General features: G+C 34.7%; 1 protein-coding gene across 1 annotated transcript; it reads right to left on the bottom strand.

Moving 5' to 3' along the window:
* Positions 1–15,983: 15,983 nt before the first annotated feature.
* On the bottom strand, positions 15,984–16,709 carry LOC124372113. Its single transcript, XM_046830480.1, has one exon. It carries the CDS (start codon positions 16,707–16,709, stop codon positions 15,984–15,986), a length of 726 nt encoding a protein of 241 aa, XP_046686436.1.
* Between the last annotated feature and the right edge of the window lie 114 nt (positions 16,710–16,823).

Raw genomic sequence — 16,823 nt, 5'->3', positions numbered from 1 at the left:
GAAACTATAATTTTACAAACAATTCAACATGCACGAAGAGATCACAAAAGTGCTCAATGATAACCAAAATTGTGATACGTCGAAACATGTCAACAATATCGAAGTATGTGCAAAAGTAATATTGTGACTATCGTCCGAGAAGCACAGAGCTCTAATTTCACCCTAAGAGGATCATATGGTGTAATTAGAAGTCCAAAAAATCCTTTTAAGTTAACTGACTGACTGAGATTGCTTTCCGGACAAATACTGTACGGTAAACAGCACGTTTATGGTTAAGAAAACTTATCTGTAGTTTTTATTAAGTTATAATAAATTAGTAGATTTGTTAACTTTGATTTTTTTAAGTAGTAGATTTAATAATTATATTTTAATAGTTTTACAACCTGTGTTTTAACTTACATTACAGATTTGCCCACAACAATTTTAAAACATAATAAATAAATAATTATTTTTCAAAAAAAGTTTGTTCAGGCACCTTTTTTATACAAGAAGTAGGCTAAGAACAAAACTTGTGTTTACCATCTTCAGAAATATTGGAAAAGTCTCCTACATTATGGTTTGAATCTTATCCATGAGGGAAATCTTGACTCGTTTGAGAGCGCAGTCTAGGGACAGTATACTGCCTCAGAATGTTTACGTGAGCGATAGAATTAAAGAGTGGGCGAGAACGGGTGGAAAACTAAAGCCATAATCGTCACACAAGGACAAGCCTTACAGATGATAATATTCGTGTTGTTCGAGAGCTTATTGAACGTGATCGCCAGTTAATTGTGGAAGAACATTCATCAGAAGTGCTTATCAGCTATCGAAGTGTTCAATCCAAAATCACTGATCAACCCGTTTAAAAAAAAAACTAGTGCTAGACGGGTTCCGAGGTTGTTGACTGAAAACCAAAAACAGGTCAGGTCGAAGATCGCTGAAAGGCTTCTGGATTAAATCAGTAAGAAGTGTAGGCGTTTTTAAAGAGTATCGTTACATGTGATGATACGTGGATACATCGCTACACCCCGAGTCAAAAATGGCAAGTAAGGAGTTAGGTCCAGTTCACCTTCCTCTTACGTGCAGCGTCTGAAATATTTGTCATTAGAGACATCCAGACTACAAGAAATAGTGCAATCTAGATTAATGGGTATTCTCATTGTCTCAACAGGTGCACAATTGAATACCTGACTATTAAGACTATTCAGAAGAAGCTAACAGGTAACAGAACAGTAAGTTTGATGAAGTTCGAAGCATAAATAAAAAGTTATAAATAATAAGGTTCACTCGAATATAGAAGTAAATATACAATTTTGAGGCGGATTATATTATAAAGCAATCTGATCATGAAGATATATTCAATGGAAAACTTAAATCTCCATGTGATAACAGCATTCAAGTACAAATATTAACCTGGATCTGGTGTACACACAACTATGCCTGCTTATTCATGTATAAGACACTGCTTTATGGCCATTTACATCTAAGGGACCACACAAATTGTATTATTCATTATGCAATATAACCCTTATTAATCTAAATAAAGGGGGGCAGCCATTTCCTTAAACCATTTTTCTGATAACCCATGGTGATAGGAGCGGGGGAGATGACTGATAGAAGTAGCGTGGGTTCGGCGGCGAAGCTGCGAGCACTGGCGCTATGGCGTGGCCCAGCTCAGTGGTGGTTGGTGAGGCAAGGGGAGGCTGAGAACCTTCACATTATTTGGCCAGCCAGTCACTACGGTGATGCGTCAAACACGCACCCTTTATACTGCGGAAGGTTGGCGCAGTGTTCTGCTATCAAATATAAACTATTTTGCTCAGTCATGTAGATACACGTTATCATTCATGGAACCGTTTTAGTTGACCCGATTTCGGTTAACCAGGGTTTTACTGTATTTTAAAACTTAAAGACGCACTAAAATAGCTAAATTTTTGTGTCCAGAGGGAGGTCTGTGGTCTTTGTGTCAGTGAGTTTTGTTTACCATTGGACGTATTAAGGTTTTACTATTTTGCTCAGTTAACGCTTAAATATTCTCTTTCCATTCTTTTGTTTTGTACGTGAGTTGTGATAGCTGTTATCATTTTTTCTGTATCATAAGATTTTGTTTGTATATTACTGAAATCATGTACTATTAAGTACAGGTGGAATATTTTTCGTCACGAAACGTAGTTTGAGTTTCATCAGAATCATGTTTGTCTCTATTTGTGCCAGTTTTGACTCGTGTTATATTTTTTCCTATATATTTGTACTGAAATTTCTAATACCAAACTTGTTCACGGTTTTCAGAAATTATTTCCAGATACACTCGGATTCGATTTTCTTTGTCCAGTTGTTTTTGTGAATCTGACAGCTGTGTTGTTAACTTTTCTGCCAGTTTTTCTCAATCTTCTCTAGTCGCTTTGACTCTTCTGTTTCGGTTTCTTTAAATTTATCTTTCAAACTGCAATTTTTACCTTAAGAATCATGGTTTTTATATAGAAATTACCTGTTTTACTATTTTAAAATGGTTTATTTTCAACACGTGATTTTCAAGTAAATAACTTTTTAACTTATAAGCCTAATTATGCCACTAACCGCATAGTTAAAAAAGGAGAGGTATATATGCTTTACTATCAGTAATACTTAATACATTTTTAATAAAAGTCGTTAAACAATTTATATTAATAATGGAGGATGCGTGCACATGCGCCTACTACTACAAGCAAACTATTTTTTATTGTCTCCTATATTGATGTATTTATGATGAGATTTATGTTGTAAATACTATTTTGTTTGAGTGTAACATTGTGTATAGGACGTTGAAATGGCTGTGAACTGTTAACACTCTTATACATGTACACTAGTTTATTCGTATGATATCCACTTTGCTCTCATAACCTCTACTGATCTAACAGGAGAAAAAGAACAGTATGCACAAGTGCCTCGCTTTGTTTATCTACGGAGCGTCTAACTTATTTAGTGGTGCCTACGCCTGTCTAGTGAGTCGCTAGTGGACTAGTGGTTGTAGTGGCGGCCTGGCACTAGCAACTATCCGGGATCAGTTACAATAGTAAGAATATTAACTTCAGCTGTACTGTAAACATTGACCAACAATCTATCAAATATTTGTGCCATACAAATATATTTATTCTTGTAATTAAATCATTATTTGTTATTTTAGGTTATTTACTAGTTACATAATGTAAATTATAGTCATATTTTAATCTTATTTTAATTAATAAAATAATTTATTTATTTATCTATTATTGAAGTTTACCATAGAAGATACCAGGATGAGTAAACCGCTTGTTGTCACTGAAGATGGTAAATTAAGGGGAGGCTATTCTTTGCCTAATGGAGACGTTGTGTCGATCGTGACCGTAAAGCAATAATTGAATCTGATCCATAAAAAAGTAAAATAACATTTGGTAGGATAAACACAGCGGGCCACACCCTGTTAGTTTGAGATCGCTGACATCTCCACGATCTGTACCGTCACCGACCTCGTCTGGCCTCACTCGACACCGCCACTAGTGTCACAGCTGTTGATAAAGAAAGGATGTTTAGTGTGGAAGTGCAAACTGACGATAACCATCTAAAGAGTAAGGATCATCTCATTACTAGAATATAGGGCGAAGCAGGAATAAACGCGCTCAATAACCACATCCCACAACTAAAAAAAGAAATGGAGGACATAGAAAACACAAAACGTTCTTCTAAGCACACTAACGATGTCTACACGTCTACGGACTCGTCCTGTGACATTCTTGGCACAACCACTGTTGGCTTTAAGCAAAGAGAGACTCTGGAATCCAGACAGAAACTGTCGGCACCCATGGCGGTTATCAGTGTCAGGGATGTTTCACATTACGCGAAGAATCACAAAATACCATTGGTGCACTAAACGCCTTAGAGAGCAAAGATTCAATACAACGCAATAAACTTCATTGCAAGGCCAGTCTCACTTCTAATGAAATAAAACGATGGCGAAAGAAGTTTACAAGAATAAGTAAGACTTGAAATTATGCAGTAAATCAATTAGAAAATAGTCAAACATCTCACAATGACATTAGCGACAAACCAGTGGTTAAGTTCATGTTTTAGAGACAGCCACATCAAGATCCTTTATACGTTTTTGGTTCATAACATGTCACCTAAGTGTAACGTTTTGTGTGAATGGATGCTCGGGTGCAAAAATGAGCTATGTTCTAAAAAAAACGCTAAAGATATAATCGCAGATTTCAGTAAGGGGGATACTCCAGTTATAGTGGCAGAGTAAATTTTTTGTTTGGCATAGCTCCAAGAACCAGCAAACCGACAGCAGCTCACACGGGACAACTGTAAAGGTTCATCGACCGCAACCAGCATTCTAATGTTGTAGTTGTGTCACTGTTCCATCACTATAACGAACATTGGAATGGCTTCCCAAACAAAGAGTAAAGAGGTAAATCACTGCCTGACGGAATTGAGAAAAAAGTGTTGCTGATGTGTATGTGTCGGGGTTTCCGGAGGCACCTGTTCACTAAACACGGACAACCTCTAAACAGTTTGGGAAAGCGCATCCTGTGCGACAAACTTAGTAATGTTAAAAAAAAAAAAAACAATGAACCGTGGAATGTCACCTACCAGAGCTGCTGCCATCACCTGCAAGTGGAATCACCTACCGATGACTTCAGCTTCCGGGGGGAATCACCATCTGCAATTGCCCCTAACTTTCATAAATTTCAAGCAGTGACGACGTCTGCCGACGTTCCCAATCTCCAGCTGATGTGTTCCCCTTGCAAGTGGAAACTCCTGTGTACAGTAATTATCCTGGCAGCCCAAGATCGTGACATTCACACTCAAGTTACATAGACGTTGTCAAAATCACGTCACCGGTTCGCCTACAGTCATAGGTTGAAAACTAAGAGGGGCGCACTGGCTGTCTTACGTCTCCATCTCACTCTTCTGAACGACAAGTAGACTTAGACGTGTCAAAGAAAAATTTTAATTTTTTAGGGACCCACTCCCCACTTACCTGCAACTGGTAAAATTAATAGATGTACGAGTAATTCACAAAACACAAACAAGATAAAACTTTCATAATCAAAATTAAATACGGATGCTTCATCAGACCGCTCAATTTGCCAGTAACAAACTGGACAAAAAATAAATTACGTTTATTCCCGATAACTGTAGGATTCAATAAGAAAAAACATTAACCGTTGTCAAATTCCAAATTTTAAATTGGCTAACTCGCAATGGCCGACAGCAATCCAAATTATAGGGGTCGCCAAATTTTCATGATAATACTTCGAAATTAGCTTTTTTATCCGAATTCGAAGTCGTCCTCACCGACCTAACTAATCACAAATAAGATTATATCCTCATGGGCGATTTTAATATTGACGCACTGCAGAACAATTACCCATCCACAAAAACCTTACACGATCTGTTAAAGTCATTTGGCCTTTGTTAAAGAACATCAACTAGAGTGACGCCAACATCTCAGTCAGCAATCGACAACATTATCACCAAACATACTATCGAAGAGTGTCGTAGTTTGTGTGTTCCTGGCCAATACAGCCATTTCAGACCACTACGGCTAAGAGGCCAAAATTAGTAAAGATAAAATTACGAGGGAGCCCAAAATACTAAAACAATAAGAGACACAAGGCTAGGAAACATTGCTCTTCTCAACTTTCCAAAGAAAAATAAGAATTTTTTATTCCTCACAATCTGAAGGACTATGTTTTCTCTTAATGTTTAAGTATCATCTTAGCGTATTATGATTTAAAAAATATTTAAGGTTGTCCTAAAAATACCAAAAATAAATGGATCACGAAAGGAATTATTGTTTCAAGAGAAACACTCAATTTATTTCCGAAAATCAAAAGACAACATCAAACGAAGACTTTAAAATTTATTTCATCAAGTACACAAAAATCTACAGAAAAGTGATCGAAGCAGCAAAAGCATATAATGTCTCTAAATCAATAACATCGTCAAGAATATTTCTAAAACTGTATGGGACATCATAAACAATACAAATAATATACAGAACCCAATTAAAGTCATAAGACAGACTGGTAGACGGAGCGACTGAGGTTGCAATCGAGTTTAACGGATTTTTCGCGTCAGTTGCTCGTGAGCAAAGCCCTTGTCGTTTACATCCACTATAAAATCTCTCGCGTGGACAGAGCCCAGTAACCTCATTGTCAATGGTTCCTGTAGTTGAGGAAAAGCTCGAAAAAATAATGTAGCAGCTCCCGGGTACCATCAGTCGATACTAACCTAATGTCTGTATGGCTAATTAAAAACTGCTTAAAGCATATTTTAAAACCGTTAATTCAATTGGTCAACGTTAGTTATCTTTGGAACAAGTTTTTCCCTGACTCCTAAAAATCACGAAAGCTACCCCAATCGTTAAGAAAGATTATCGGTACTCTTATCAATAATTATAGGCCTGTCTCAATTTTGCCTGTCCTGAGCAAAGTATTTTAAAAACACTATTTGATTAGAATACTTACATTTCTAAACAAGCAAAATCTGCTTTCTGTAAATAAATTAGGTTTCATAAAGGATTAGTCGACCGTATACGCTGTTATAAGTCTAGTCGAACTGATAGTAGAGGGAATAGACAGTTCTATTAGACTTCCTGGTATGACATGCAAGTGTGCGAGTATATAACTTGAAATATGTTCCACAAAGCCAATAAATTCCTGTCTTTTATTCATTATTTTTTCAGATTATCGTGGGTTATAAATGTAACTATCGTTAAAAATAAATAAAAATCAAGATAATTGTGATATTTTTCCACCTTACAGAATCATACCTATTTTAAATATTGTTTTTTTTTATATGAAGTATTATTTGGTGCAGAGTAAAGGGTAGGCTAAAAGTAAATCAGGGCAAATGTAAAAGTAAATCTACAAAATAAATAGTACGTTAATGATGTAACTTATACTTGAATAATACAAACGATTAAAAAACCACTCTCTAGAGAACGAACGAAACAAGTTTAAATTATCTTATCTACGTAATTTTTAAAGTTGTCTTATGATATTACTTGTATTGAGGAGACAGTAATTAGCTATCCTATTTATGTTTAGTGAGCTAAGGAATTTATATTATATTTGTGTTTAGTGCAACTCCACCAAAGTCTGATTGTACAAGTCATATGAAAGTATATCAGTTCAAGGTAAACCAATAATAGAACGTTTCTGGAACATACTTTTGCAAGGGTACGAAGGGTAAAGAAACACCAGTCGTAACCTTTTACTAAACATACACATATTTGCTCTAAGTCAGACCATTTTCTTGTGAACTCTAAGTGATCTATGTCCACTATAATAACAGGTTAGACAGGTTAGACTCTTGCTATTGGAGGCAAAAAGAAACCAAATTTGACAATACATTGTTTACATTTAAATTTATTCCCTAAAACATGAAAGGAGTAATTAAAACTGATGTATACATATGGGTTCAGTTCCATTTATTAATATCATTTTAAATAGAGAGTCTTACCGTCCTTACCTTCTGTATTGATGAAATTATTTGTTGACGCACACAAAAAATCATTTCGCTATGCCAATGAACACTAGTTCAATGAGATTTGGTATTCTATTAATTCTTACATGGCTTTCTAGAATCCATAATGATTTTAAGATTGAGTACTAGTACGTACAAGAAAATTAATATATTCTTCAACATTTTTTATACACTTTACTCGATGCAAGAAAAATTGAAAGGAGATAATAATTGCTTGATGAATTGCAGTGGACAGGGATGTAATCATTATACGATTTAAATGTTTTGCTTACAAAGTCTACATTATTAACAGATTCATACATTTCATTTTTAAATATATTATTTATTTAATGTATGTTTCTGTGATGTGTAGTTAGCCTATCTTACTTAGCTTACCTACATCATTTATTTTTCCACGTGGATTTCTAATGCCCATGGACCACGATTTCATGGAGAAATGGTCCAAGATGACGGTTTTGTTAATGGAGACTTGGGTTTTGAAAAGTTTTATTATCACTTTGTCAATGTCTGTTATTGACTTCGCTGGTACTCGAGTTGGCTCATACACAGAGAAGATTATATCAAATGAATTCAGAATATATCGATACCACTGTGATAGCATAGCAGGTAGACCTGATTGAAATGTCTATATTAAATGCCCTTATAATGAATCATTAAAGAAATTTAAAAATTTTAATGCTTTTTCTACAAAATATTACTAAACGATTTGCTGATCGGTAGATACGGATGATACCAAATTCGGAAGTGACTTCAGTATCGGTGGCCTCAAAATCAAAATCTATTATGTAGTGTTTAAAAATAGATTTTGTCAAATTTTACTATGCCACCCACTTAAACATGTTTTATGAAAAATATTACATTGGTTTTTAATTTTTTTTTTGAATGGAATCTTTCTATCACAAAATTGTGTTCGGACACCACAAAAATATCTGGCTATAGTTCTTTGCACATAAAGTATAGCGCGGAGACCTTATTGGTTGCAGCTTAAGTACTTCGAAAAATATTAGAAGCTTCACTTTATTGTAAGATTTTAAGAAATGTGTACAATAATGTACAAGAAGTACATTAAGGAATCTGAATGTACTTAGCATTTTTAACATATTATTTATACTTTTTTCGATAAATGTTTAATTTTCTAACTCTTAGATTTTTTGGATGCAGTAATATTTTTTTAATATCTAATTTATCATGTCATTGAGTCGTTGTATTTCCAGACCTTGTGCTAAATTAATTAGTATTAATTTAATAACTGTGTAATAACTTATGGGATTGAGACATGGGGTGCATCTTCTCATGCAATCGAAGATTTCCTGAAACAGAGGAAAGTGCTTAAAATGATAATAGGCTGATTAACCTATTCTTTGACTTCATCTTTGTTCTTAGACTTCTGACTATTAATTTTATATCTGTTTTAAGGCCATTATGTATCCTAGTTCTAACATGAATAACGTGAAGAACAGTTTCGCAGATCTCCTACTATTCACTGCTGTATTCTCCGGAGCCCTAGACATCTCTGACTCTTTCATAGGAAACATGGGAGCCACCTTTAGATCAATTAACCAGAATCAGATTATAATTCATGCAATGTGCAACTTTTAGTTTGATTAGGTATGTTTGGTGATGAATAAAATAGGACGCACCCTATTTTTTAATCTTTAGCCCGGAGTTTTGAAACGGCTAAAGCTATAAACTTGAAACAAATGTTGAAATGTTTGGCAGAAGTCAAACTCTTGGTTACGCCAGCAGAAATAACACGATTCAACCAAACCTAGTCGAGGAACAAGGGAATCGAACCGAGATGGCCAGCTGAATTAACATGTGTTAATCAAACGTAATCGAGGAACAAAGGAACCGAACGATGAGGTGTTTATAAAATATAAATATGCTTTTTAACAAGAAAACGCGGTATCAGTTTGTTTATGATGGCACTTTAGCTTGCGTTATAAGGCTTAATGTTTGTATAGTTTATTTTTCAATACGAGTCAATTGAAACTGACATGGGAGACTAAGAAACAGGTCAAAGTAACATACTTTAAAACAGCCAAATAAGGAGGATATAAGACTGATATTATGGATGTTGACGGGACATGGCCTCTTAAGGAAACATCTTATGAGGGTGGGCCTTAGCCAGACTGACGAATGTAGACTCTGTGGAGAAGAGCAGGAATCAGCAGAGCATATTTTGTTAGATTGTCCTGCCGTCTTAGAAACTCGGAAAAGATTCTTGTGAACATATCTTCTGAGCCCCAAGGATATCAGCGAACAGGAGCCCTCAAATCTGATCGGTTTTTGCAAAACCCTCGGACTTTGAGGACACAAAATTAAAGTAAGGGGGGCGCAAAGGTTCTTTAAGGACTAAACGCGGAGACAAACTGTCCTTTTCGCTTGAAAAAAAAAACATGTTTTAGAAAGGAATACCAGTGTATTTGAAGTTGTTCTCGAGGAAATGATTTGTAATTTGTTCGTTTAGCAAGATGCTATCTCTTTTCTGCTCATTGGACTCAATAAAGTAACAGACTAACAGAAGAGCCAATAGAAATGGTTTACGTATCAAATAAGTTTTCTAATTACATTCTGCTCAAAGGTCTAAAAATATATCTTCCGTCTCCTGTCTGTTGAACTGGATTGATCCACAAAAATAAGTGATGTGCGCTTTAAAAATGAATATCATAAATGTAATAGTTATTTCAATAAGTTTGGCATTATTATATAAGTTTGTGATTTATTTAATCATCGATAAGCTAAACTTTAATGTTGGTAGGTAGCCAAATGTGCAACTGCAGGTTTATATTGTAGGTTAATTTTAATACTATTAAATATTAGCTACTAACTAACTCATAAGGTGTTTAAAATAACTAAATACAATTTTATTTTTATTTTATTTGCACCTTTGCCAAGGTAATTTAGTTACTAGTTTGCCAAATAATAACAATTTGATTGATTCTAAGTACGTACTTCAATAAAAGTGTTTATAAAAGAGGTGAATGCATCTGGGCCAATAACCTCTGGAGTTGATTAATTAAAGTTTAAAAAATATTGCATAATGGTATTTAGTTTAAACTGTATAGTATTTGTGTAATTTAAATTTATACAAATATTTTCTAAGAAACATATGTTAACTATAGGCACAATATTAGCGAATTATTTTGTTGTACAATAAATGTTTACGTTAAAATTAACAAAAGAGCAATACGCATATTAGTCTTTGATTCTGTAATTCAGGGAGGTCACCCTTGGCGTACCTCCTCCTTCCATGGTACAATATTAAGAGCTTTAATTTGACGCATCTTACAGAATTGTACGACATTGGCTTCACTTTTAAATCGCGAGAGGAAGCGTTAAAGGTCACTGATTTTTGCAGTCCGTTTTCATACTCCGCCGGGACAGTTTTAACACAGCGAGACTGACTTTTTCATGCAGGTTAGTAGTCCGCGGCCAAGTGTACGGTTAAAAAAATTGGACTGTACCAACTCGTCACCTACAATCTTCTCTTTTACCACATTACCTTATAGGAACACTAAGAATTGTAGGTTGAATTAAACATGTTTAGTTCCTACTGGTCTAAGGCGTTGGACTAAACGATATGAGTTAGAGATAGAGCACATGAAAATCCTGCCTGTACCCGTTGCATTTTTATCAGAACTGTCAAACCTTGTACGCTACAAACTCTCCTTATTATTCTGTTTGATAAGATCCTGAGACAGACCAGTGTACCTTAAGGACAAACTAATTAAAGCTAAAAATGGGATTGGCATCTATTGAACAAATGCAATATATAAAAAGTTATAAATCAATGAAATTGCTTAACCTATGCACAATAAAAAGTCAACCCATATCTTTTTTTATAGAAATAAGAGGATTTATCTAACTGATGAGTCCAGCTTCAAAGAGTGGAATTTGCCCGAACTAAAACAATTTAAATAACATTATTTATAGAACAATCATTCTAAAATTTGTCCACGATGTCAATTTATTAAGGCAGTAGATTCGTTTTATTACGGGTGACAGAAAATAAGTGTTGCCGTTTTGTCCAGTTAGAGATGTCACTTCTAAGAAATGTACGCTCTTGGGAGTTTTTTGAAAGTTTGTTTCAATGTATTACATATTTTCTTGCAAAGCTAAATGCGTGAGGTAAATGTTCAACATAGAATCAGCGGTCAAATGTGGTGATGGCTATGTCGATGTGAAAGTTGAAGTTACCTCTAGATCTACGCGGTTTGTAACTGCCACTGAATGACACGTTCCTTTCATAATAACAATTGGATCTTTATAGTATAGTTATTACTAAGATTCAGGCTGAAAATAATAATATAATTATCTAACAAACGTCATAAATCATCTTTAATTCTGCATAATGGTATTGTGGTTATCCTGAGCGTTTCCAAGTTATTCATAAAATATTAATTAATCAATATACTGGATTGGATTAATAAGATATTATTAATCATAGCATTCTTGAATTCTATGTTTTTATTATATAGCTCTAAGTATATACGAACAAATGTTCTACATGTAGAATACAATACAGATATGTCCAAAACATTTAGTCGTAATTAAAAGCTAGAACACGAACTTCATAGTAAAACACTGCTTTCATTATAAATACAAAATTATCAAATAATAATTCAGTCGTTAAATTTTATTTATATTTTTAATTATTGAATTGGGAAATGGATATAAAAAGTAAAAACTACTTAAGGGAAATCCAACTTTCTTATGGGTACGTTGTAAGTTTAGAAGCAATAAAAACGTTTTATTATATATGTAGTACCTCATGATGATGCATTTAAAAATAAAGACTGTTCACCAAGTAGTGGGCTCGGTAATGTCAACCGTGAAATATTGAGCGAGACCAACGATCGGATTATCCAGGGATGTAGAGTGCTTTAAAATGTATATAACCACACTAATATTCATGAAATTCAAATAAATAAGTCGTTTGTGAAATGAAGTTGGCGGCGCCTACATTTCCCATTTAAATTTTTGGTTGGTTCCCCTTTAACAAACAGCAAACATATAACATGTAAATATACGTAGTATTATTTCAAAAACAATCATACACAAATGAAAATAAATAAATTGCATCAATCTCTATCAAATTTTAAGCCGTTATTGTGTGAAGTTGGTAGCACTCGTTTTCCTTAAAAAAATTTAGTATCGCAATATGGGTAAACAAACGTCGAAAACGGTAAAACAATGGTAGAAAATCGATATATCATTCCATTAGTATGGATAGTTATTTAAAAAATGGGCAGTGACAACTATGGGATGTATAAAACTCATGGACGAGAAAAACGTTATAAACAGGGGCGAGTGCGGCTCGATGCTTTGTCATGTGGCCATCAGTCTAGTGGCTACCTGGATTCGCAGGGTACTAAACCGCTTGAAAGGAAAGTTATACTAAAACCTGCAGCTCTTCAATTATATTAAAAGGAAATATTTTACTGAACATTCCGTATTCTGCTGAATTGTTAGTGAAAAGCTATTAAAAAACATCTAAACTCGTCTACACAGGTGGATCACCAACAGCAAATAAAGTACAAACTTATGCCTTTATAAAAGAAATATAAGTTTATTTCCACAATTTTCTTATTGATACAGTGATTAAAAACATGTCTGCAAAGAATTAATTAGTTGGCAAAGATTTTAAAACATTGTAATTTCTTAATGTAAATTGTATTTGAAATTAGCCTACATGGTAAAGCAGCCTGTGTCAGGCTAGAGACGCTATCCTTTACAGAAATTACTTTTAGTTTTTTTTGCCGGGTAAGGTACAGAGACGAAAGAATAAAAACAAAATTGAAAATTTAAATTAAACCATCCGGCACGAACAATGTATTTAATTTACTTGAACAAATTATCAACTTGAAAATGAAGATGAATGACAGGTGGTGTTGGAGGTGGTGGTAGGGGTGAAAGAGAGGACCAAGGTCAAGCCCGCCCATATTGAGATAAGACTAGGACCTCGTCTCCCTCAAGGCCAATCTGCAGAAGGAAGAAATTAACGTTTTTCAAAAAAATTGAAATTGAAGTTGAATCAAATAATTTGAAGTGACTGAAATTTTTGCAAATTTTTCTGAATTTCGGGATGGATAATAGGAATTTGTTATTGAAAATGATTTAACTAACCTTGTAACAGGTATTCCGACATTACTTGCGTGCGTGGTATTATAAGAATGTGAAGTTTCTCGGAAGATTATGTTGTAATATTTATAGATATGAACTAAAAGACGCTTTATGTATAATTATGTACAAGTGACAGACGACGTGACCTTTCTGAACTTTTAAGTGTATTTCGGAAAATTATCTTCATATTTACTATTTTGCTGGAGTGCTGATATACATTTGAGTATGATGCTAAAACCACCTAGTCTTACCAGTACTTATAAAGAAAAGGAGACACAACCGGCTCTAAACCAGGAAGTGGCGCTGAGTGATAAGAATGGTCAGTAGGAGAAGAGAGGCATTTCTCGATATTACTTTCTCTCCAATATGGGTTATCCGTAATCTATAATGTTTTACTCTTATAACAATTCAGAGTGACTTCTTTCAAGACCTAGCATTAAATAAATAAAGTATTTTTTTCAGTTTTAACTCGTTTAAATTTCAAAATGGGACAATAAAACACTATTTCTTTTAATTTAAATCACTAAATTGAACAATGACACGAAAATCTTATTTTTGGCGATTTTCTTGTATAAATGCTATAACATTACAAAGTCATACGTCTATCTATGATAGCAATCCAATAGCATATTTTTTTGTAATTAGGCCCAAGTCAAATCGGCTGAGCGGAAACTCCAACTGACTTGATAAAATCTTATAATCATATCGATTTGTTTTTCCGTTATACAAAGTATTTTACTATCAAAAAATTACCCATTTTACGGTTCACCATAGGAATTAGGGATATTTAAAACTTAATTTTGTGCAATGGTATGTTACTTATAACGTTGTGTTTTACCAAGCTAACAAGCAAAAAGAAAAATAACAGATACAACTAACTACTATTTCAATTATAACAGAGGTACGCTATTTTTCTCGTAAAATAATGAATGTTACTTATCACAGTTCAATCTATATTTTCAGTTATGTAAATCAGGGATTGTTTGTATTCATTATGGCTGAGCTAAAAAAAAACTGCATTTTAAGTCAACCATCTCATTACGTAGGCTGGGTTATGATTTTTGTGTAATTTTAATTTAAAATATGCAATATTAATATTAATTGAGTTTTATTTGAGAAATAAACGGTTAAAGACTTCAGAATCTGACATCACAAACTTAGGAGTGTACCGTGATTTTGTTACCTATCTGCCAAAGTTGATTCAACTTATAATAGTAAACGCATAATAAAAATTAAAATGCGGTATATTTATTAATAGTTCAGATAACAATATGTTACTTACCAACACCCGGATTGCGTTCAGCAGAAAGAAGTGCTGCTAAATACATAAAACCAGACTCAAAACTTTGCAAAGGGAGGGGAAAGACAGTCTAAAAGATACTGGTAGGGAAAGTATAAACTAAAGAAGGTGACGTTTTCACCGGGAGTCGCAAACAGACCTCCTACTCAACAGATCTTGGAAAAAACCAAAACTTGTTTATTTCTTAGAATAGATCCTTTTCAAAAATTTTGAAAGCAATACACATGCTCTTCTTAAATTTACTGGACAGGTAAATATTATGGTTTACGATAATAGTTACCAATGTTCAAACTAAAGGGAACTACACTTTCTTAAAGGAACACTACGTGTCACCGTAGCGCTGCCTTAAACTATGGAGATATGTAAAACTAGATGTGGGGTTTAACGGTCACCACTTTAAGTGTCTTTATGTGTTTATATGACGATGATTTGCCATGTCTTACGGTTGGTTTTAAGTGACGTAGTAGTTTAGAGTGACAATTCATATTTTTACGACTGTAGATACCCTCTCATTTCGATTTCAAAATTGTTCAAAATTGTTATTTTGTTTGTTTTTCCTTTTAAGATAAACTTCTTAAACAAAACCCCAGGCTGTATACTTAATACAATATAAATCGTCTCTTAACTCCTGGAGTACCAAACCAGCACTATATAGTACGTATATCAGGCCTATTTTACTACGATCACTAAGTGGATCTCGGTAAGAAAATGTGTAACCATTTTTCTTTAAATTTTTTTATATTTTTTTTATTACATTCCAACGGCAAACAAGCCAAAGTACAAGCGGGTAGTATACATAAATATAAATATTTAAATATCAACTGTAAGAAAGAAACAATGAGTTAAATAACAATAAAGTTGACAGTGATAACAATCTAACAAAAAACAACAACATAAATGATTAAATATAACAATTAATAATACAAGTAAATAGTAACAACAAACGGCATAATACATAACAACAAAGCAGTAAACTATTCAGGAACACAACAATCAATATGAGGGGTAACAAGCATAACAATGAAATAAATTACCATACAACATGTGAAGATTAGAAATTGTGTATCTACACAGGACCGCGGAGGGATGCCAGCACTCTTCCCCGGATGGCCGAAGCACTGTCGTAAAAAAGATCGACGAGGTGGCAGAAGTTATTTCCCAGTCTCATCATTCGGGCGAGGGGACCATGAAAGTCATAATCACGCCGAGAGTGACGCCCGACGAACAGATCACGCGACCGAGTAGCTGAAGGTATGAGGATATCCACTTGTGCGAGGAGAGAAGGACAATCAAGCAGACCATTCAGCAATTTGGCAAGGAACAGGACATCTGCAGCCTTTCGTCTGGCTAGGAGATCTGGTAGGAGTAGCTCGTTCTGCAGATCCGCGAGAGGAACTTCCCTGAATTGATGTCCCTGCCTCGTTCCCACCAGCCTTAAGAACCTCCTCTGGACAGCCTCGAGTTTCCAGATGAGAGTCAAGTGGTAGGGTGACCAAACGGGGCTAGCATATTCCAGTAATTGCCGCACAAAGGAAGAATAAAGCGTTTTTAAAACAACAGGGCTCGTCATGCCACGAGTCGACCTTGAGATGAACCCCAACATCCTGTGTGCCCGTCTGCACAGATCATCCACGTGAGCGTTAAAGGAGAAATCAGCAGAGAAGGTAACACCCAAGTCCCTCACCGTGAACACCCTATCCAGAGCTCGGCCATCCAAGGTGTACTGGAAATAGCGTGGATTGCGCAACCGGCCAAAGGTCATCACAGAGCACTTGGAAGAGTTCAACTTCATGTTGTTTGTATTGCACCAATCAAGGACACTATTAAGGCTAGTCTGCAATCTTGCAAAATCCTCTGGGTGAGAGATTACTGTGAAGATCTTGACGTCATCTGCGAAGAGAAGGGT

This window comes from Homalodisca vitripennis, unplaced genomic scaffold (genome assembly GCF_021130785.1).
Source record: "Homalodisca vitripennis isolate AUS2020 unplaced genomic scaffold, UT_GWSS_2.1 ScUCBcl_2538;HRSCAF=7415, whole genome shotgun sequence".
In the NCBI taxonomy this organism is placed as follows: Eukaryota; Metazoa; Arthropoda; class Insecta; order Hemiptera; family Cicadellidae; genus Homalodisca; species Homalodisca vitripennis.
This window is presented reverse-complemented; position numbering and strand designations above follow the sequence as displayed.